General features: G+C 38.7%; 2 protein-coding genes across 5 annotated transcripts in view; one reads left to right on the top strand and one right to left on the bottom strand.

The window, feature by feature from the left end:
• abca7 (ATP-binding cassette, sub-family A (ABC1), member 7) overlaps positions 1 to 16,511 on the top strand; it is a 35,563-nt gene extending 19,052 nt beyond the window's left edge. Inside the window, exons 26-50 of one of the 4 annotated variants that reach the window (XM_084723174.1) lie at positions 1,618 to 1,747; positions 1,858 to 1,881; positions 2,204 to 2,349; positions 2,546 to 2,670; positions 2,864 to 2,971; positions 3,474 to 3,666; positions 3,868 to 3,962; positions 4,407 to 4,439; positions 4,537 to 4,642; positions 4,742 to 4,816; positions 5,033 to 5,202; positions 5,740 to 5,917; positions 6,787 to 6,902; positions 7,213 to 7,357; positions 7,569 to 7,692; positions 8,014 to 8,143; positions 8,597 to 8,723; positions 9,050 to 9,112; positions 9,383 to 9,489; positions 9,854 to 9,995; positions 10,160 to 10,294; positions 10,706 to 10,809; positions 10,961 to 11,053; positions 12,835 to 13,084; positions 14,790 to 16,511. In XM_084723174.1, the coding sequence (XP_084579300.1) occupies positions 1,618 to 1,747; positions 1,858 to 1,881; positions 2,204 to 2,349; positions 2,546 to 2,670; positions 2,864 to 2,971; positions 3,474 to 3,666; positions 3,868 to 3,962; positions 4,407 to 4,439; positions 4,537 to 4,642; positions 4,742 to 4,816; positions 5,033 to 5,202; positions 5,740 to 5,917; positions 6,787 to 6,902; positions 7,213 to 7,357; positions 7,569 to 7,692; positions 8,014 to 8,143; positions 8,597 to 8,723; positions 9,050 to 9,112; positions 9,383 to 9,489; positions 9,854 to 9,995; positions 10,160 to 10,294; positions 10,706 to 10,809; positions 10,961 to 11,053; positions 12,835 to 13,084; positions 14,790 to 15,278 (3,408 nt within the window). In that variant the 3' untranslated portion in view covers positions 15,279 to 16,511. Of the gene's footprint in view, positions 1 to 1,617; positions 1,748 to 1,857; positions 1,882 to 2,200; positions 2,350 to 2,545; positions 2,671 to 2,863; positions 2,972 to 3,473; positions 3,667 to 3,867; positions 3,963 to 4,406; positions 4,440 to 4,536; positions 4,643 to 4,741; positions 4,817 to 5,032; positions 5,203 to 5,739; positions 5,918 to 6,786; positions 6,903 to 7,212; positions 7,358 to 7,568; positions 7,693 to 8,013; positions 8,144 to 8,596; positions 8,724 to 9,049; positions 9,113 to 9,382; positions 9,490 to 9,853; positions 9,996 to 10,159; positions 10,295 to 10,705; positions 10,810 to 10,960; positions 11,054 to 12,834; positions 13,085 to 14,789 lie in introns of all 4 variants that reach the window. The other 3 variants (XM_084723173.1, XM_084723176.1, XM_084723175.1) reach the window with 3 other exon arrangements.
• A 25-nt stretch (positions 16,512 to 16,536) lies between these two features.
• On the bottom strand, positions 16,537 to 20,924 carry LOC146323982 (uncharacterized). The gene is made up of 3 exons (XM_084723178.1): positions 20,217 to 20,924; positions 18,418 to 18,647; positions 16,537 to 17,360 (listed from the first exon to the last, which is right to left on the bottom strand). The coding sequence occupies exons 1-3, from the start codon at positions 20,829 to 20,831 to the stop codon at positions 17,219 to 17,221; spliced, it is 987 nt and encodes a 328-aa protein (XP_084579304.1). The 5' UTR covers positions 20,832 to 20,924; the 3' UTR covers positions 16,537 to 17,218.
• Between the last annotated feature and the right edge of the window lie 217 nt (positions 20,925 to 21,141).

Raw genomic sequence — 21,141 nt, 5'->3', positions numbered from 1 at the left:
CTTAATGGAGTCAATAATAAAACAGAACGACAAGGACAGCACTCCAATTTGACTTTTTTCTTTCTTTAACATGTATTCTTGCAATTTCACAATCAATATACACATTACTCAGTAGTATATTATTATTTTACCCAGTAACTAGTGGTGTAAGGGATTTCAATTTCAAAAATAGGAATTATATTTTACTTACTTTTCTTAATAACTTGGTTACTTTTTGACCTACGTAGGCTATCTTACAATATGTTTGTGCCGTTGGTCAGGTCCTGTCAGCTGTTAGTGAAAAATACTTAACAAAGGATGGACAATGAGAGAGGCAGACGATGAACAGGTGGAAGTATTTTCATTATTTTGAGTTTGTTTGGCTCCTTGAAAGAGAATCTGTGGTGATGGAATCTAATTTGAAGGCCACACTCAGCAAAGTCAACTTTGTTTCCACCACAGCTGACATCTGGACAGAAACAACAAAAGCTTTCTGGGTGTTATCAGTTCACTGGTTTGAGCTGCAGGTCACCTTTGGAGCACAACACGGCTACCAACAAGGTGCATAAGTAATATAGTAATCTAACAAATAATGCAACTAAATACTTTTAAGTTAAGTAGTATCATTACTTTATAGAGGAATAAGTAAAAAGTAACTTAATGCACTTCCTTTGTAACTTGCCCAACACTACAGCGCACATGGTGAAATCTGTGTCTCTTGCATCTGTGTCTGTCTCCTTCAAAACTGACTGACATGATTTACTCAAACCTATCCACCTATAGTTCTTTATCCAAGTCAGTCAAACAAATAGTTTAAATAGACACTGCCTGAGATATATAGAAAGTGAATCTCATATTGCAAGTTCATTTCAAACAATAGATATTTCTATACAAGATCTTCCAACTTAAGTGATTATCAAGTGAGGTCAGATTTCCCAAAGTGGCCAACTCATTTTCTGAGATCCCTAGTGGGAATTGTATACAAAAGTGTATACAAACATTACAACAATGTAACCTGCATGGCCCTGAAACGCTTTGCCACTAACCTTACCTAGTTTATGTGTGTTTAGAGTGTGTCTGTATATGACAGAATCACCATTACTGGGGCATTAGTCGTCCTACAAGTGTAATCTACAGAAGCTCAACCAGGTCTTACAAGGAGAAGTGGATATTTGTGGAGCAGCCATGGTCTTAATGGGTTTAATGTTGGCATCAGATTAGCCCTGATAGTGGATTTACGTGGATACGTTTACTCAGTGTGTGATTAAGCAACACACACTCTGCTCTCCTGACCTCTGTGTCAAGCAGCTATATACATTTTTACTGCCACCTGCTGTCTACAGCTTCAGCTGTCAGGACCTGGAGACAATTTCCAGAGCAGTTCTTCAGTGAAAAAAATAAAGTATTATGTTTGCAGCCCTGGCAAGAAAAATAAGGCACCTTAAACATGGACAAGTTAAAATTGATGTCTCTTTGAAAAGCTACATTAGGTAGTGCCTTGTAGATTTACCTTGTTGTCACAAATAAAACTCTCCTTGTGTTAATTGTTCTTCTCACAGTAAATACCTTTTCAAAAAAATACCTTGTTGTGTTTGTAAGGAGTTTAATCATTATTATGACCATTCTGTTTATTTTCAGATCTTTTTGCGAGTGGCAGAGGAAACAGGTGTGGATGCAGAACCAGAGCAGCAGGTTGAATCTTCCCACAGGCAGCAGGCATCAGCTGGTCAAAGGGCAGAGACACAACATGCTGAAGAACCAGAGACAGGTATTCACACTTTCAGAGCTCACAGTTTTGTGTAAATACCACACAGTGTTTCCATGTCTGTCTGCTGTTTTGTCTCCAACTGTGACTGTTTGTTTCCATAATGCTGCCAGGAAGGAAAAGGCTGCGTAAGCAAGGTACCTTAAGATCATCTATCTGTGAAAATCAGCCTTTGGTTAGAAAAAGAACATCTTAATATTTTTCCCCAGATTAGACACGCAGCATTTATGTTCACTTTGTTCCTGTTGGCTCTGTTTATTACTTCATGAAAGCTAACAGGCATACTGAGATTTTAGTGTATTACCCTACAGTAGATGGTCTTCAACATATCCCAGAATCTCTCGAGCCTCTATCATATTGAAGGTAGACAGTACTCACAGGAGTCTATGTATCTGTGTATTTATCAGCTCAATGTATCTGTGTAAGCTGTCACCCTGTGTGTTGTTTTCCTGCTAGCAGAACCTCAGGAGACTGACCTGCTCAGTGGAGATGGTCGAGGTGGGATCCCCATGACCGGCTGGTGGCTGACCTGGCAGCAACTGAGGGCCCTGTTCATCAAACGCTGGCTTTATGCTCGAAGGAGCCGCAGGGGCTTCTTTGCACAGGTGATGATAAATGTCAGCAACAACTGGCTCAGGGTTTCCATAATGAAAAGAAGTGCTTTTCATTATGGAAGCAAGCTTCTTTGTTTATTAAAGGATAGTCAGGTACTCATTTTATGATGTTTCTGTGCTGAATAAATCATTCTCCTTGTGATTAGCATTTAGAAGTTTTTCAGCTGAAAGTTGATTTGTGCTTCAGATTGTCCTGCCTGCTGTGTTCGTGCTGGTCGCGCTGCTCTTCAGTCTCATTGTGCCTCCATTTGGGAAGTATCCCGCCCTGCAACTGCAACCCTGGATGTATGGAGAGCAGTACACCTTCTTCAGGTAGGTCAGCACCCAGATATTCACTTTTTTTAATTTGTTTCTTCTGCTGTGGATTACTTTGGTCTACTTCACTCTGTCAGAGGTAACCAGGTTTGAACTGAAGGTTTAATTCTGTTTATCTATGTTTTCTTCACTTAATGTGTTTATACTGTTATTTTGACCAGCTTCCTGACCTCTGGTTTAATGCTTATAGCAATGACGCACCTGGAAACCCGGCCATGGAGAACCTGCTGGAAGCCCTGCTGGACCGGCCAGGTTTTGGTACGAAATGCATGGAAAAAGAGGAAGAAGATAACAGCACGTAAGGCAACACCTGTAAATACAGTAACATTCATTTCTCAGCAGCATCAGAAGGAACAGCAACTGAAAGCAACAGTAATGAAGGTAGTGGGACGCATGCTCCTGAGACATTGTGCAAAGAAACACTGAAAAACATATGATATACAGCAAAAGATTCATATAGATTTACTACAAATGGGAGATAAACCAGACAGGTGATTAGAAATATGTGCTTTCCTTACATAGGGATTATTGTTTAAGATAAAAGCAAAAATTATACAGACCTTCCTGTGACCTTCACAGGTCTCTTAATTGACCTCTGTTGGTCTTCAGTAGTCCTTGCAACATCAGTTGTGAACTTTATCTCTTTAAACACAAATTTTGTAGCTTTGGGAAATTCTGTCTTCTATTCTGTAATTTCTTGTTGTAGTTTAATGCATTTTTTAATATCAGACATTCAGGCAGCATTTGAATGCTTAAACCACAAACTTTTACTCCCTGTTTCCTCCATGTTCTCTCTGCAGGACTCCTCAGTGTGAAACTGAGCGTGGTGGCCTCTTCATGCGGCCGCAGGTCTCCTACACCACCTGGCAAATGTTCAGCAGAGGAAACTGGAGCAAAGACAGACCCTCACCTGACTGTCAGTGTAGCACAGAGGACATCCGCCGGATGCTCCCTGACTGCCCAGCAGGAGCTGGTGGACTGCCGCCTCCACAGGTCAGGACTGACTCATTTACAGAATACAGTGTTGAATGATTTGACTTCTGCATCAGAGATGACAGTTTGGACTGAATTTAAAATTTAAAATTTTCTGGAACCTTTCTGGAACATTTTGCTTTTCCATGTTATTAAATGATAAACATTTAGTGTAGTGTGTGAATATATGTGGTTGATGAGATTTATTGTGTTATCTTTCAGATTAAGAGGCTGACTGGAGACATCCTCCAAAATCTGACAAATTATAATATCTCAGATTACCTGGTGAAAACCTACTCTCAGATCCTCAAGAAAAGGTACTTCATTAAACAAAATGCAATAGCATGCCTAAGCATTCCTGTTTGGTATTCCATTTAATTTTATTACTTTTGTTGACTAGTTTAGGATTTTGGGTTTTATGTAGATTGTAAGAATAAATACAAGGATCTAAAATACATGACCATTGCTTTCTCTTCCTGTGGTGTTTAGAAATTGATCCAAATATAATTTGGTAAAATTTATTAATTGTTATTTCCTAATGAACAAAATGTCTCAGAATAAGTATAAATGCCTTTTCTTGATTCATGATTTCAATACAACCACAGACTGTCCAGTAGATTTACTTACACATTGCATGTTTTTACACCCGTTACAAAAAGAAAGATGAAAGAATTAAAGAAATTAAGAATGAATTTCTGTGTTTGTGTTTCCTTTAAGAATATTCTCACACTTTCACTCTTTTCCTTTTGTGTCATTAACAGCCTAAAAACCAAGAAGTGGGTGAATGAATTCAGGTAAGCTGCTAGTATAAAACATCATTTTAAAATTTACTCTTCTGAAGGACTGACAAGAAACTAGTTATTAAGTAAAAGTTTAACTTCTGTGTTGCAGATATGGAGGCTTCTCCCTCGGGGGCAGAGCCACTCAGACTTTATCTCAGGTCCATCATGTTCAAGACTCGGTCGTGGCGATCAGGACTCGTTATCGTGTTCCACAGGTACAAATTAAGTGTCAGACATGTAAAAATTCAAAACTGCTGTTTTGAATGTGTTCTGATTATTCTTACTGTTTTCTGCTGTTCCTTTATTCGTCACAGAACAGTTCACTGGATCATCTGCTAAACAGACTGCCAGGTTTTCTAGGAGAACTTTACAGTCAAAACAATGTGAAGGTGAATGTGTTTATTTATCTGTCTTCTCTAACATGAAACACTGAAATCCATTTAGCACATGTATAACAGGCGATGTGTTTTGTGTGTCTTGATCCATGTAGCTGTTACATCTTTTTACTTCGAACAAACAAAAATAACTGGATTGTGTGTCCAAACATTTTCAGGTAGCTACAGTCAAATTTTATAGTGAAAAATGTTTATCTTTGCTTTATGCAGGTGTGGTACAATAACAAAGGATGGCATGCCATGGTGTCATTTGTCAACGTGATGAACAACGGCCTGCTGAGAGCGAGTCTGCCACCAGGTTCAGAGAGGAGAAGACACGGCATCACCGCCTACAACCACCCGCTCAACCTCACCAAGGAGCAACTCACTGAAATGGCCATGTTAGTTCATCGCTGAGCAGTTTTTAGATTGATGTTGGTGGATTTGGTTTCTTGTGCTTATTATATTACACTCATTTGTCACGAGAGGTAAATTCAGATTAGGCAGGACTGGAGTCAGGAGTCCTCATTATCTGAAGGAAGTTTATAATCCCTGCAATAAAAAAGGCTGCAATAAAAAAATCAACTTTTATACCAACATATGTGGAAGCCAAAAGCTGTCTAGGAGGTAGAAAAATGCACACACTATTCCTGTACAACGTAATGATTTGCCATGGTATGATATGAAAATTAGTGAACAGCAAAAGCTGGACTGAAGTGTTCAAAAACAAATGAAAACAAATACAAAATATATATTTTTTCACAGGAACTGTTTATTTGCACATTTTACAGAAACTGCCTTGGACAAGTTACAGACAATGTATAAACTGAATATCAGACGTAAAGAAAGAGGACAAAGTGAGTTGTAGAATAGATGCTGTAGGTCATACGCAGTATGTTTTGTGTAATTTAATATGGGTTTTTCACTGTTTTCTCCAGGATGACCACATCAGTGGATGTTCTGGTTTCCATCTGCGTGATCTTTGCCATGTCCTTCGTGCCGGCCAGCTTCGTCCTTTTCCTGATTGAGGAGCGAGTCAGCAAAGCCAAACACCTTCAGTTTGTCAGCGGAGTCAAACCAGTCCTCTACTGGCTCGCAAACTTCACCTGGGACATGGTCAGTACTGAAGAGAAAGGAGAGGAAACATTTTCTTTAATCTATCAGCCACAAGTCCAACACCTATTACTGTATATTGTGAGGTTTTCACAATGTGACAACAATCTAAAAGTGTAAAAAATATCCACTCACTCACTCAAATACATTTCTGATTGTATTTACTGGGATTTCTTTATCAGAGAGAATGAGGCCACTTATTACCAAATATTATTTATGTCAGTGATAATGTAATTACTACAGTTTGCCAGTTAAGGTTCATAAGAGCCACAGATTATGAGTTGCTTCTTCACCAGAAGATGACCTTTCCACTAACAATTTGTTCAGTTCATATCTTTATAGTCAAAATAGTCATGTAGCTGTAAATGTAATCTGATATTACTTCATGTGCTTCATAATCTAATTTAAATTCAGACTAATAATTTGAATAAAACATTTTATTATTTGTCTTGAGGTTCAAAAGCTGAGTCTGTGATCAGAAAAACAGCAACAAAATGCTGTCTCCTCATTAATTTCAGTGATGCCACTACGTTGTTGCAGCAGATGCCAGTGCAGAAAGAAAAAGGTTTAATTTTGCTCAGCTTCTGTTGCAGCACGATTCATCATCAGCTTTGCCTCACCAATGCAGCTCCTTATGTTTTCTCATTGCAAGGCTTTTCTTTGTCTGGCAACTGAGGAACCTTAACAATAAGAAAGCAGCGCTGTAGTCAATTTGATTACATTTTAACCTAAACTGTACACTTTTCTGAGTTTTTCTTCAAGTGGAGCACTTTAAGGCCTTTTATGTATAGATGGTGTAAGAGCTTGTTCTCCAGTCAGTCATCAGCATTAAATAATACGCAGTGGATAAACATGTGTTGTCATCACGTCAGTTGAACTACACTGTCCCAGCCACCATGGTGGTGCTGATCTTCATCAGTTTCCAGCAGCAGTCGTACGTCTCAGAGACCAACCTGCCCGCTCTCGTCCTGCTGCTGCTTCTCTATGGGTATGTTCAGCCATAAGTCCACTGACTTCTGTCCATCCTGTTACACATCATCCAATCCTCAGATCTGACCAGAGTTACTGATTCTGTTAGACTAAACAGTTTTATTTTCATCTATGTGTCACAGTGTGTGTGTGTGTGTGTGTGTGTGTGTGTGTGTGTGTGTGTGTGTGTGTGTGTGTGTGTGTGTGTGTGTGTGTGTGTGTGTGTGTGTGTGTGAAAAACTCTCCATTGTTCCAGTTGGATTATGGTTTATATCTAAAGTGATCAGTATCTGTCTTTACTAATTGAATTACCTTATCATCCTTTTCAGGTGGTCCATCACCCCTCTGATGTACCCAGCATCCTTTGTGTTCACCGTCCCCAGCACAGCTTATGTCGTTCTGACCTCCATCAACCTCTTCATCGGAATTAACGGCAGCATTGCCACCTTCGTCCTGGAGCTGTTTGTTGACGAGGTACAAACACACCAGTCTACTCAGACAGGAGACAAAAATCTGTATTTATTAGATTAATGATAATTGTAAGAAAAGGGGCCAAGATGAACATTAAACTACACAGTAGCTACACAATAATACATAACAACAACACCACCATCTTCAGTTCAGTCAGTCACATCAACCTCTTAACTCGTCAGTAATCTCTGGGTGATTTTTTTTTTCTTTACAGCATCTGAACGAGGTGAACAGGATCCTGAAAAAGGTGTTTCTCATCTTCCCTCATTTCTGCCTGGGACGAGGACTCATCGACATGGCCAAAAACCAGGCGATGGCAGACGCCTTCCAGAGACTGGGTACCTATATAACCGCCTTCTAAATAGATCCACTATCCAAAAATCTGTTCAATATTTCAATGCCAAGATTATTTTAAAAAGAAACCCTGAACTTCTTTGCTTTTGATGCATTATTGTGGTGACTGTGTACTGCAGTTTGAATATACAACATTCAGTAAATTGTATATTGTGTTACAAGAGAGAAATTTTCGTAAGCATCCACTGGAGCATCATTGTATGCATACTTAAACACTTGCACTGCTAGGTAGACTGCAGGGCATAAGGTATATAAAGATACATGTATGTAAAGAAAGTCTTTGCATGTGGTTCTTCCTCCTACAGGCACAAAACAGACTCTGGACCCTCTTCAGTGGGACTTTGTAGGGAAGAACCTGTTTGCGATGGCGGCTCAAGGTGTTTTCTTCTTTATCTTTACCATACTGCTGCAGTATAAGTTCTTCATCCACTTCAGGTATGTATAAAACAACTCTCTGCTTTTCCTATTGTCACCCCTGCACATACATCAAATGATGATAAATAGTTGGTGCAATGCAGATATTTTAATAAAATGCACACACAGCTTTTGGTTACAACAGCTGGCCAGTAACCAGTAAGGTCAGTAAGTTATGAAAGGACTCCAGACTTTATAAAACTGAAAGAGTCCCTCTCTTAAATGAAAGCTGAGGGCTGCTAGAAGCATGAACACTAACAGTACTACTACAACTGCTTATCCACTGTATGATGGTAAGGGGTTCCTCTGACACCAACTTCAATAAAATGCATCTCCTAGCACAGAAAAGAAGGCGTTTTAATGGATTTGGAGGATCATGTATACCAGTAATGTATGATAAAGAAGAAATTTTATCTGTTTAACTAAGTATATTGCTAGTTTCTAGAAGTCATGGTGTTTTATCTCTGTGTTCAGGCCGTCGTGGGTTGTGCCTGAGATGCCTCCTCTTGGTCCAGAGGATGAGGACGTTGCCAGGGAGAGAGAGAGGGTCAAAAATGGAAAAGCTCAATCAGACATCCTCACCATGATCGACCTGAGCAAGGTACAACCAGAAAGCAAGCCTGAAACATAAAACTCAAACTGTTTTCATTGTTGTTGACCTCTGTAGCACACCTGTGGCTGAATGGCAGCAAATATCTGCATCCAGCTGGCATGAAGCGTCCTGTTTTTAAGAGCTAAATTTGTGTATTTATTGTTAAAATTACTGAAATCACTGAAAACCAGTAAATAAACTGTCACAGCATCTTCCTGCACTCACACAACATTCAGCATGTTCAGTCTCCTGCTCATCCCACATTGAAAGACTTCTTGCTTTGACTGCGTCACTGTGCCTTCTTCCTACTTGATCGTACACTTTTTGCCTTGCAGGTTTATAAAGTGGGCAGGAAGCCCGCAGTGGATCGTCTCTGCCTTGGGATTCCTCGTGGCGAGGTGAGAGATATACAGCATACACACCAAAAGCAGCACCCATTACATCATAGTAAATTGAAAACACACACTTTGTCTGACATCATCAGAAACTATTACTAATACCACTTAGGAATCACTTTTTCCCAGAATTGGCTGTTTTGAATAATCTTTATTTAGCTGCTGCTGAAACTACTGCTAGCCACTGCTATCTGCAGCTGCAACTAGCAACAACTAGATATATACAACTAGATATATTTGTACTTCTTGTTGCGTACTGTATGTGTCCTCTAGTGTTTTGGCCTACTGGGAGTGAACGGAGCAGGGAAGACTTCGACCTTTCGCATGCTGACTGGAGATACAGCCATCACCTACGGAGAGGCCTTCCTTCGTCGCCACAGGTACAAACTGCATCCAGTAGTATTGGTTGTAGTAACAGTAGTGGTGGTGGTATTGGTCGTGCTAGTGATCATAGGTGGTAGTTATGATAGTTTATGAAGTACTGGGAATGTGCTGCCATTATGGGTGTACCAACTGCACAGTAGTGTTAATACTAAAGTGGTAGAACCATTAACAAACATAGTAGGGTTAGTAGTAGTACAGTAGCAGTACCAGTACAATAACTAAAGTAGTAGCAGCAGTAGTAATATTATCAGTAGTTCTAATAATAAATGCAACAGAAGTGATAGTAGAATTACTAATAGCAGCAGTATTATAGTACTGGTTGTACTGCAGTGTGAAACTGTGTGTTTCTCTTGTTCTCAGTGTGCTGACAGAGATGGAGCGAGTCCACCAGCTGATGGGTTACTGTCCACAGTTTGACGCCATCAGCGACCTGCTGACGGGTCGGGAACACCTGGAACTGTACGCTCGCCTGCGGGGAGTGCAGGAGGAATCTGTTGCCAAGGTAAGTAAAGGTGCAGGTCCCCTTAAGACTGAAATTAAGACACTGAGTCATGTGATATGTGAATTATTAGAGAAAGGTGATCGAACTGATGTGGAGTGACAGTTGCACTTGAAGCTGCACTGTGCAGGATTACATAGTAATGTAGCCTCTCTGCTGTCCTGCAGGTGGCGCAGTGGGGGCTGAAGAAGCTGGGACTGACTCAGTACGCTGAGCGGGAGGCTGGAGGCTACAGCGGAGGCAACAAGAGGAAACTCTCCACTGCCATCTCCCTCATCGGTGCTCCACCTGCTATATTCCTGGTGAGAATCAAACCTAAACTTTAATTTATATTAGAATAAATTACATTTTAATCATTGAAAAACACATGCATATCTCATCCCATCTCTGTCATCATAACATGTTTTAAAATCTTTTTACTTTTACTGTGTATCTCTATTTGTGTTGTATTTATGTGTCCTGTGTTTGTATTTGTGCTAAATGTATGCATCCCACTACTGCAAAACCAATTTTCCCACTGGGGACAAATACAGTTATTGATTGAACATAATTTGCATAACACCATTAAAACCTTTAAAACTTTAAACAGAATCACCCATTCTCAAAATGTACACACAAGCTATTAAACTTTTTTCCCAGATGATGTATATAGTTCATCAAATCATAAAATCCTGAGTTAATCCTGAGTTGTTTCCTTCTTTAACTTTTATTAGGATGAACCCACCACTGGCATGGACCCAAAAGCCAAAAGGTTTCTGTGGAACTGCATCCTCAGTGTCACCAAAGAGGGAAGAGCTGTAGTTCTCACCTCCCACAGGTAGGAGGAGGCCTACACTAAATTATTCTTTACACATACATGGCACACTAGCAGTGTGTCCCACATTGTCCCGTCAGCTAAGAGTATCTTTAAAGTGTCTACAGACTGTAGTTATATGTTAATGTGTTTATCTTATGTCTGTCTTGGTCAGTATGGAGGAATGTGAGGCTCTGTGCACCAGAATGGCCATCATGGTCAACGGCAGATTCCAGTGTCTCGGGTCTGTGCAACACCTGAAGAACAGGTAAAGACACTCTGCTGTCTTAACTGGCTTTTCCAGACACAATATATCAGTCAGTGAATGTATCTTGGACATTTGTGCCCTCACTGCATAACTTTACCAGTTACTAAAGTAACATTGAAAGCAAAGTTGGAGGTGAGAGATTTGGAGGGAGCCTCTGCACGCTGATATTTGTGGGGAAATTTACTGTCACACTAAAGCAGGTGACTGTGTCATTTGATGAAGTTTACAGTCATAAGACGACTGACAACAGCAGTCAGGGTCTGAAAAGTTCTGAAAAAGGGAAATCACCAGAGAGTGTTCAAGGACGTGTGCACTGTTTATCTGAACAGACACATCATCAAGTCATCATTAATGTCAGTGAAACTCTGTCAATTAATACACAGAATGACGGCTCATTGCGGTCTCTTGTCTTTATTAGTTTGTATGTTCAAAATCTTTGAGCCAAAACTCATACAATATTAAAGACATAACTCGCAATATGACAAAATGTCTGACAATATGTCAACTGTTAGACATTTTGTCCTTTTCTTAATATTTATACAGAAGTATTTATCATGTTAATAAGGAGTAGGACTGTTTTATGGTAATAATGGATTTTTATACAGTATTATTTTTCAGTTATTGTGAGTAAGCGCTTCAAATTGACATTTAATGAGCTGGATTTGTCAAAAGCATTCCTGTTTGGTTATTTAATCCATAAACATTTTCTCAATTAATTTTCTAGAAAATATATTATCACAATATCACAATATAATATTACATACAGTGTACAGTGATGAAGGATTTGTTCTACTTGTCCATATACCCAAAACATTTTGAGACCTTGCCATTTTTAGTGAAATGAGATTTATTTTTAATGACATATAGTTACGGCTGCCATATGAATATAACAGTTAATTGATCCCTGAGGAGAAATTCAGTTTTTCAACGTTGGCCCTTTCTGCATGTTGTTCCCTCTCTCTTTACCCCTTTTCCTGTCTTCTTTTCCTACAAGAAGAATTCAACAGTGTCATGGTTGATTTCATACTACATATATAACATAAACATTGTGTCAAAAATGTAAAATCCCATAGAAAACCGATTCAATAGCCCTTTTGTAAGCTGCACATAATAGACTGCATGTATTACTCTACAGTGCATAGAAAATGGTAATTGGGCCGCAGTCATACAAGGCCTTTCTAGTCTTCAGACCATGCCAGCATTTTCCCACTCACACAAACATTCAGACACTGATGGCAGGGGCTGCCATGCAAGGTCCCAACCTACTAATCAGGAGGAGTATCTAATTCATTTGTTGATTTACACAAACTCACACACCGTCAGGAGCAATTTTGAGTTCAGTGTTTTGCCCAGAGACACTTCAACATGCATACTAGAGGAGGCTGGGATCAAACAGCTGATCTTCTAATTAGTGGATGATCTGCTCTACCTCTAAGCTGCAACATGTATCATGAGGCTGGCTGGCTTCTAAACTGAGACACTGATGCATTTTCACTTCAGACTAATGCAGTCAGCCAATTTAAAAGTAATGACCAATAACATTAATGGACTTCAGTGTGCAGCTGTTTGATATACTGTATGATGGTGTGTCATCACTTGTCTGTTGATCTGCTGTTTACACCTGAGCAGGAAATCCTTTGATTCAGATCCTGTAAGATTAACTTCTTCCGTGTTGTTAAATATTTTTGTGTTTTTTTGTGTGAGCTACACCGATCAAATTCCAATTAACTGTATTGATCTAACAGAACTGTTTCTGTATCTTTCTGTTCTTCATCTCCCAGGTTTGGTGATGGCTATACCATCATCCTCCGCCTGGCAGACGGTAAATCCGACCCTGACTTGTGCCCGATCAGCACCTACATGAAGAGCTCTTTTCCCAGCATCGAGCTGAAGGAGCGTCACCAGAACGTGCTGCAGTACCAGCTGCCCTCACACGCCTGCTGCCTGGCTCGAGTCTTTGATGTGCTGGCCAACAACTACGAGGAGCTGGGCATCATTGACTTCTCTGTTTCACAGACAACCCTGGACCAGGTGAGAACCTCTCATAAGGATGGTGTACGGGTCCTGGTCCAGGAATTTCTATGAATAGAACTAAACAGACCTCAGCATCCCAAATATACTTTATTGATGCAATGTGTCAGTTGTTCAGGGGCTATTTTTCATCAGGTTTTGCTCTCTGACTAGTTTTAAGAGGGATGCAAGAAAGAGCAGGAACATTTAACAAGCATTCATTTACAAACAGATAAGAAACAAAACAGCTGATCTGCTGTATAAGATATTCTAGATACTCTAACATGACATGAAAGACTGTTAGGGAGAATAGGAGGTTTCAGGAAATTTGGATGAAGTTTTACTTTGTCTGACCCAGATAAAGTGATCAATCTTATCTGCAGTCAGGTAAATTCGGTGTTCAAGGAATTTAATGTTGCACAGCATTATGAGACCAATTACAAATCCAACAATAAGTTGGGGCTTCACTGTAGCTCAGTTGGTAGAGTGTGAGCCCCTCGTTCTGAGGCTATCAGTTCTCTGTACCAGCCCCATATCAATTTTAGCCTGTGTTCTTTTGTTGTGTATCATCCCCTCTCTCTCCGCCCTCATTCCTGTCAGTCTCCAACTGCACTATGCAATAAAGGTAAAAGCCCCAGAATAATTATAAATAATAAAATAATAATCATAAATTATCATAACATTATAAATAAATAAAAATAATAATATAATAAAATAGAAATATAAAAAAAATAATGTAACATATAGTATGTGTTATACAGGTAATCGCTTGACATTCAAAACATTGGAAAGTACCAGACACCAACAAAATAAGTTGAGTGGAACTCATAACTAGGAATATCAATAATCCGACCACTCTATTCCCCTAACCTACATCACTCACTTTCATATTCTTTTATGCCTTATCTTACTATGAAATATTTCAAAGGTACAAAATAATTGTCTTCTAATTCAAGTTGCCAAGTACTGAATGAGGGGATCCAAACTCCATCAAATTGAAAACGATATTCAAGAGGTTTTAAATCATCCGGTCTGCATCCAAAATTCTACACTAACATGCTAAAACAATATGCATGATTTTTTAGTATGTCTGAAACCTTGGTATGAAATCAATAGATCGTAGGTGCATGCTATTTTTGAGAAAATATTACAGTACACAAGCACTGGACACTATGCCAGCATAAATATCCCACAATGCAATGCAGTAGTGACAAAAACAACAACATAACAGACAAAGGCGAACAGCGACCAAGGCAGCTGTGGCGTAATGTCAGTAACGCTCCAGTTTGTAAATGTCAGTAACATTTCACGTTGCCAGGCATAATATATTTTTTAAGTAGTTAATCGATGGCACAGGTTACCACATTTTCAATCGGCAAGGAGGCATTCAGGAAGTGACATGATACACGCAGAGCAGTGCATCTGAAAACATTCATACTATTGTTAGTTTACACAAAAGCATGTTGAGCAGTAGTACACATTTTGGGTATGTAGTGCATATTATGTGATTGTGTACCAGACATTTCAAGGGTTGGGGGCAGCGGTTTTCTTCCAGTATGTGAGAATTTGTAGTAGTAGTAGCTTGTCTCAACTCTGTGCTTCTACTAGATACATTTGTTAGTTCAATTCTAAGATGTGTTAACAACAATAATATAGTATAGGCTTGCATAAATTAATTGAATAGTGAATTAATTAATATGACACTAAAACCAGCTCATTTTTGTAGGTGTTTGTCAACTTCGCCAAGGAACAGACTGACGATGACCAGCTTAGAGAGGTGGTCATCGGCAACAGGACAGTACAGACAAATGAGACTTCACTGCCCACCAGAATTAACCCTCCCACCATCCAACCGCCGCCGCCAGTCACACCCCCTGAGCCTCAGCCAAGCAAGAGTCCACAGCACCAAGGGAAATCACCTGACAGCAAACTGAAGGAGAGTAAATCAAAAAAGGCAAAAGCTAGCAAGGCCAAATCAAAAGACAGCAAAGCTAACGGAGAAAAAAGCAGCAGTACGGCGATGACCAGATTACCTCAGCCAGAGGAGACAAAGCAGGCGAGCCGGAGGGGCAGCAGTGGATCAAACACCGGTAACAGTGGAGTTCAGGGAGAATCCAGTAAACCCAGTGGGTCCAAACACAAAGCAGAGAGATCCAGTAAAGATCCTGCTGCCCTCTTTGTGGTCAACAGCAACACAGAGGACAGTGCACTGTGAGGTGGAGCAGTGCAACACCAGTTAAAAGGACCAACTACAGTCAGAATCTTTTTTATTACTCACTGAATGTTCATTTAAATGTTGCTCAGTGTTTTCAGCAAAAATGGGACAGTGGAGAAGACAGACTTTGAAGGTATTATTATGGTGAAACTGAGTCATTAGAGGTAAATTTATCTGAAGAAAGAACCAAAAGTTAATGCTTCCTAATATGGCTTTGGTGCCTTGATCACCTTATTAACAGATCGGTAGCTTTATACCCTTTGTTTGGGTTCATAAATCTTACACTGTGTCTTCTCTTTCTCTTTATCAAGCTCATCACTCCAAAGTTATGGTTTATTTTTCCTGAAACAACTTTATGCAAAATTTTATGTAAAAACAAGGGGTAGTGTTCCTCAGGGCTCAATCATTAGACCCCTCACAATCTCATCTTTATTTTGCAGACAGCACTTTAAAAAAGAAAAATGCTGCAAACATTCAAACAGTAGCTGAACTACATGTGTTACATGTAATAATTCAGATGGTTTTATATATCTAAAAAAATTGAGGGGTTGTTTCAGAATATTATACAGTATCTCTTATGTGGAGAGAATTCTTGCTGCAAGTTCATGGTTAAATACCTCTTAAATGTTTAATTATGAACTTTACAAGTGTTATTTTTTTTAAAATCAGGAATTTATTTTTTCTTTCATCTGTCAAAAATATTTTGTTTTGGGTTTTGTTTTGTTTTTATTTTTTCAATTTTGTGTAATTTGTCATTGGGTAACAGTGTCATTGTTGTAATACTTGATGAGGCATTTACTGTCATTTTGGTTACTTAATAATTAAAGGGATAGTTATGATTTTTTGAAGTGGGGTTGTATGAGGTACCATATTCAGTGGATCACCTACAGTAGATGGCAGTTGACACACCTCCTGTTTGGAGAAGCAGGAAGCTAAGCAATGTACTGCTATGGACAGGGTCAGCAGCAAAACATATTTTAAATATCTAAAAAAATGATTAAAAAATAATAATAATAAAATACATCTAGTGTACGTAATACACGGGCTACAGATAAGTACCTCATACGACCCTAATTCAAATAATCCAAATGATCCATTCAAGTCATTTTTTTCATCTCACAGAGGAATCTGATTTCCAGACTTCCTGCACAGCTCTTGAAAGCTCTGGAAACCTCATTTGCTTATCACGAGAGAATAAAATATTTTATAGCCAATTAAACTACTGAAAAACTACAGACACTCAGGTGTGACTCTACAGTCTTGTTACAAATTCCTCTGCATCATGGCGGCCTGACACTCCAAATTCAGTTGAAACAGTTATAATAGATCAAAGAATCAATGGCAGCATTCAGTCTGAGCTGCGTTTGGTCTTTTTTTTTTTTTATTGATTTTAAGTTTCTTTTCATAATCTGTATTTCTTTTTTTCTTTTCTATCAAAAAATGACACGTCTGACTGAATGCCCAAAGCAGGTTCTTACTGCACTGTAAAGCAGTGTTACATATTCAAAAGATTGTTGCAATAGTAACAACTATAGGCATGAGACAAACATAAAGTATCAGAAGGGTTTCATTCCAGAATGCAAACTATCATATTAAAATGTGTTTAAAAACATTACCAAAAAAAAAAAAAAAAAGCTGAAGTGATGCAAAATCTAAACATAAAGCTGGATTTAAATGGCGGATGTCTCATTTTGGAATGAAAGTCTGTTCTACTGAATGTACTCTTATTATGCTTGAAAAGTTCTACTTGAACATTAATTTATCTGTGCATCTACTGTAAGATGTACATTATATACTGAAAATATGCTAGTATAGAAGAAAACGGGTATGTGTCTCTTGTGAATGTTTTGTCCTGAAGGAAAATAAAATGAAGTGGTTTCCTGTGTCGTTTTTAAAGACACTGTGCTGTATGTTGAGTGTAGTTTGTTGATTTTGATGAGTCACTGCAGCGTGTTGGAGGCGTGGAGGTTTTTCTTCGTCATACTGAGGATGAGCACCGGTTTTGGTGCAGAGAAAAGTGGAGGAAGGCTCGTCTGTCTGCTTACACTGTGTCCACTCACTGATGTTTCTCTTACTGCTTCACTGTTGAAAGAAAAAAAGACAGAATCTACATGTACTGGACAGTCTTCATTACACTCAATTCATTGAATTGAATGCCATTATTCAGTTAGGAAAAAAATGTACACGTTTACAACCACCTGCAAAAAATACTGATACGCAGTAAACTAACTAAAATGACTAAGGGACTACAGTTTGGACTGGTGTTTGACCAGTAAGGGTTCAGTAATGGTCAATATGTGTGGACTTCAGTCACAAATATTTTTAACATTACATATCTATTTTTGTTGCCTCAAGAAACACATGATTTCAATTCTTTTAATCATTGTTTTGCCTGAATACGAACTGTACTTAGACCATCATGGATAGGTAAAATTAGTGGACTTTAAGATACATAACGAAGAAACAGCGTTGGTCGTTTCGATCAGTTGTAATTTATAGTAGTCCTAGTTTGATGATTATTGATCAACTATCAAAACTATATCTTCAAACCTAAAATTAAAAAGTACTTAAAGACAAAATTCTGTCAAATTAGGAGGCTGTGATCTAATGTGCATCTATTACAGGTGTCCTTGACATGAAAAATTTTGGGAACCCCTTTACTAGTTTTTGTTGCCAGTGGCAGGGTCCACCATTCCCACATTCATAGGAAGGGTATCATATAAAGGTATCTGTTTCATTAATTACAGATGATTTTCATCAAAGCACGTGTCTCATAGTGTCATAATCAACTAGTCATAGGGAACATTTACATCGGTTCAAATACAGCTACAGTGATTTATGAAGAAAACACCAAACTACTGTGACACTTTCTATGACATCCACATCTATAATGTATTATAAATATACTTACAAGGCTTCACAACCTGCTTATAGTTTTAAGTTCTTATAAACCTTCATAGGGCTTTATAACAATAATCATAACACCTCACAAAGCATTTTACAATGACTTATAAGGCTGGGTGTCATAATACTTAATAACATGGATCACAGAGTATTCTAATATTATAACACATTAACCCAAATCTTTTAAAACTGATCGTATAAACACTGTCATCAAAAAGCACCAAACATGGCCCACCTGTTGCCCGGGTTTCTGTCATCTGTGCAGTTGTCATTGATCTGTTGCCCGACACTCTTCTCTCTCAAACGTTGTTCACAAACAGCCGTGAGGAGATGATCAGACTGGACACGTCTCCATGGTCCTTCGTCACCTCCTCTCCTCTTCCTCCCCAGTTTCTGTGTGACCGTCTGCAGCAGGGTATTCAGACTGGACAGGGAGATGTCAGGAACACGAAACTCAGCAGATCTCTGCACAAAAAAACGACAGGAGAGCATCTGATAGATCTGTGGTGTGACAACAGTCTTGTTCAGAAACGAAAAATACACCCAGCTTGTTTTTTTAACTTGTTCAATGCCATCCTGGTTTAGTTTTTTAGGCTTAGTTTTGTAAGATAGAATAGTTTGTGACAGAGATGGAAGAGGTTCATGGATCCATTGCTTGATTAAAAGTATCAATACCACAGAGGAGAAACACATGCAAAGTTCTGCATCCAAAAAAGTACACAAGTATTAACAACAAAATGTTCTTAAAGTAACAAAAGTAATAGTACTTGTTCTGCAGAAAAGGTCCAAAGGGTCACAATTAATCTGAGGGATCTTGAGATGAATGGAAGAAGAATGAAGAAAAAAAAAACAAAGTTTGTGGACATTTTCTGGGATTTTCTCTAATCTCTGTTTTGTTTTGTTTTTTTAATTTATGTATTTATTTTTTGTGAGGGGTTTTTTCAAACAAGTATTGAAATGAACCCATATGAGAGGTTAGAGTGTGACTGTCTCTTGGGTAGACCAGCTAACAACTCATAAACATGTAAAACATAATAAAGGGCCTCACCTAGACACTGATTTATAGGAGTCCACACATCAGAAGGGTTGGGGATCAGTGGTTTAATCTTTAACAAGCTGTTACATCTTACAAACTCATTGTGTGATTCGGTTAATCTACAGAGTAACTAGTGAGCCTAAAAGTACTGTAAAATACCATAAAATGGAGTACAAGTACCTCAAAATTATACTTACAGTAAGTACAATACTTGAGTAAATGTACTTAACTTATTTCTAACACTGGTGTCTGAGTATCTTGAACAACTAAATAGTTCTAAGTTTACTTTTAAACCTAACTTTAAGAACTTAATGGCTTTGCAATAATTTGCAAATAAGACACCATAAAATAATTTTCTTGAAGAGTAAAAACTAGGCAATATAAGGTAAGAAACAGGTAAAGGTAAGGTAATAGCTGGAGGAAAGACCTCTGATGTTTTCTGTTTTATTATTAAAGGGGGCAATAAGTTGTACTGTATTACTGAAAACTATGATTACAACATATGTATATATGCAGATTTTCATATGAATAGTTTCTGATCAGTAGACCTTCTTCACAGCAGCATGTCTGACATAACATAACAGGATAAACACAGGTGTTAACCAGTGAAAGTAATTAAGGTCCTGTTCCATTCAGGCCAATCAGAGTCAGGATGCTGCTACTGTGCATGTTGACTCACTGGAAAAAGGCTCTGCTACACTAAATGGAACAGGATCTGAGTATCATAAGAAACACCTGTGTTTACCCTGCTAGTTCAAATCAGTATGGCTGTTGTGAAATAAAGGCCTGTTCCAGTGACTCAATCATTGCCCGGAAAGATGCTTTAAAAATCTTTTTTATTGCCCACAACTCTTGTAGACACTCTGCTTGGCTAATGTGCTCTTCCTCTTGTGTTAAACTGTGACTCAATCATTTCCTCTCACTCTCAGGCCACTGTCCGCTCTAACTGACCTGCCCATCATGACACAAATCCTCCTGGTTACCAGTAGTTTACTCACACTGTTGGAGAACAGGGGGTTGTCTATCCACGGCCTGCTGTCTGGTTCTTCTCCTTTAACTGTCCTGTTGCCTTTGCAGCCTTTTAATGTAAAGTTTGAAGAGATGGCGCTGGTTTGCTCAGGTGAATTGATGGCAGGTAGAGGTGTGTGGCTGCTCTTGGTCTTCTGACACTCAGGAGCTGGTTTAGGTTGACTTATAGGTGGCAACACAGACTGAGGAGTTAGCTGCTGTTTGGTGTCCAAAGTTAATCCTGTGAAAGAATCACTAAATTTAAGTGTTTGTTCTATTGATTTACTAACAGATAGGTAATTTTTGCAGCAGGCTTCTGGTTTCTTTTGACTTGTACAGCTGTTGTTCTCATCTTTCTCCTCTTCTACCTCCACAGGCTCCTTGGCTGCTGCTAAAACAGGCATGAGGTTGACACAAAGCCTCATTATATTCCCGGATGTCTCACACGTAGTCATGGGACATTTCTTGTTCGATGTGGTGACTTTAATCTTCTCCTCTGTCTTCACAGTTCTCATCCTGGGAACTGATTTCTTCACGATCATCGGACAAGTGTCTGGTTCAAGTTTTTCTAGTTTTATTGTCCTTGTCTTCTTCTCTTTCCACATTCCAAAATTTGTATAAAAACACCTTTGAGTATCTTCTCTGATATTGTCCAAACATCTCTCAAAAGAAAGATGATTAAGATTAAAAAATATAGATATCGACACTTTATAGAGTTTTGTGTTTTGTTGCTCAGACTCTGTCTCTCTGCAGTAGCAGTAAGAAAAGCCCTGGACAATTAGCTGACTCTGTGACAGGCCTATTAAACTGGCTGTTATGGTAACATGCACACAAACCAAAGAGAAAAAAAAAAAGTCCTTGTTATTTCAAATTATATTAAAGGTTAGATCATGTTTGAGCTGAAACCACTTAAAA

Source organism: Lutjanus erythropterus, chromosome 7, assembly GCF_056507025.1.
Source record: "Lutjanus erythropterus isolate fLutEry1 chromosome 7, fLutEry1.hap2, whole genome shotgun sequence".
NCBI classification, from domain to species: Eukaryota; Metazoa; Chordata; class Actinopteri; order Lutjaniformes; family Lutjanidae; genus Lutjanus; species Lutjanus erythropterus.
Note: the sequence above shows the minus strand (reverse complement) of the source record. Positions and strands in the feature narration are given on the sequence as shown.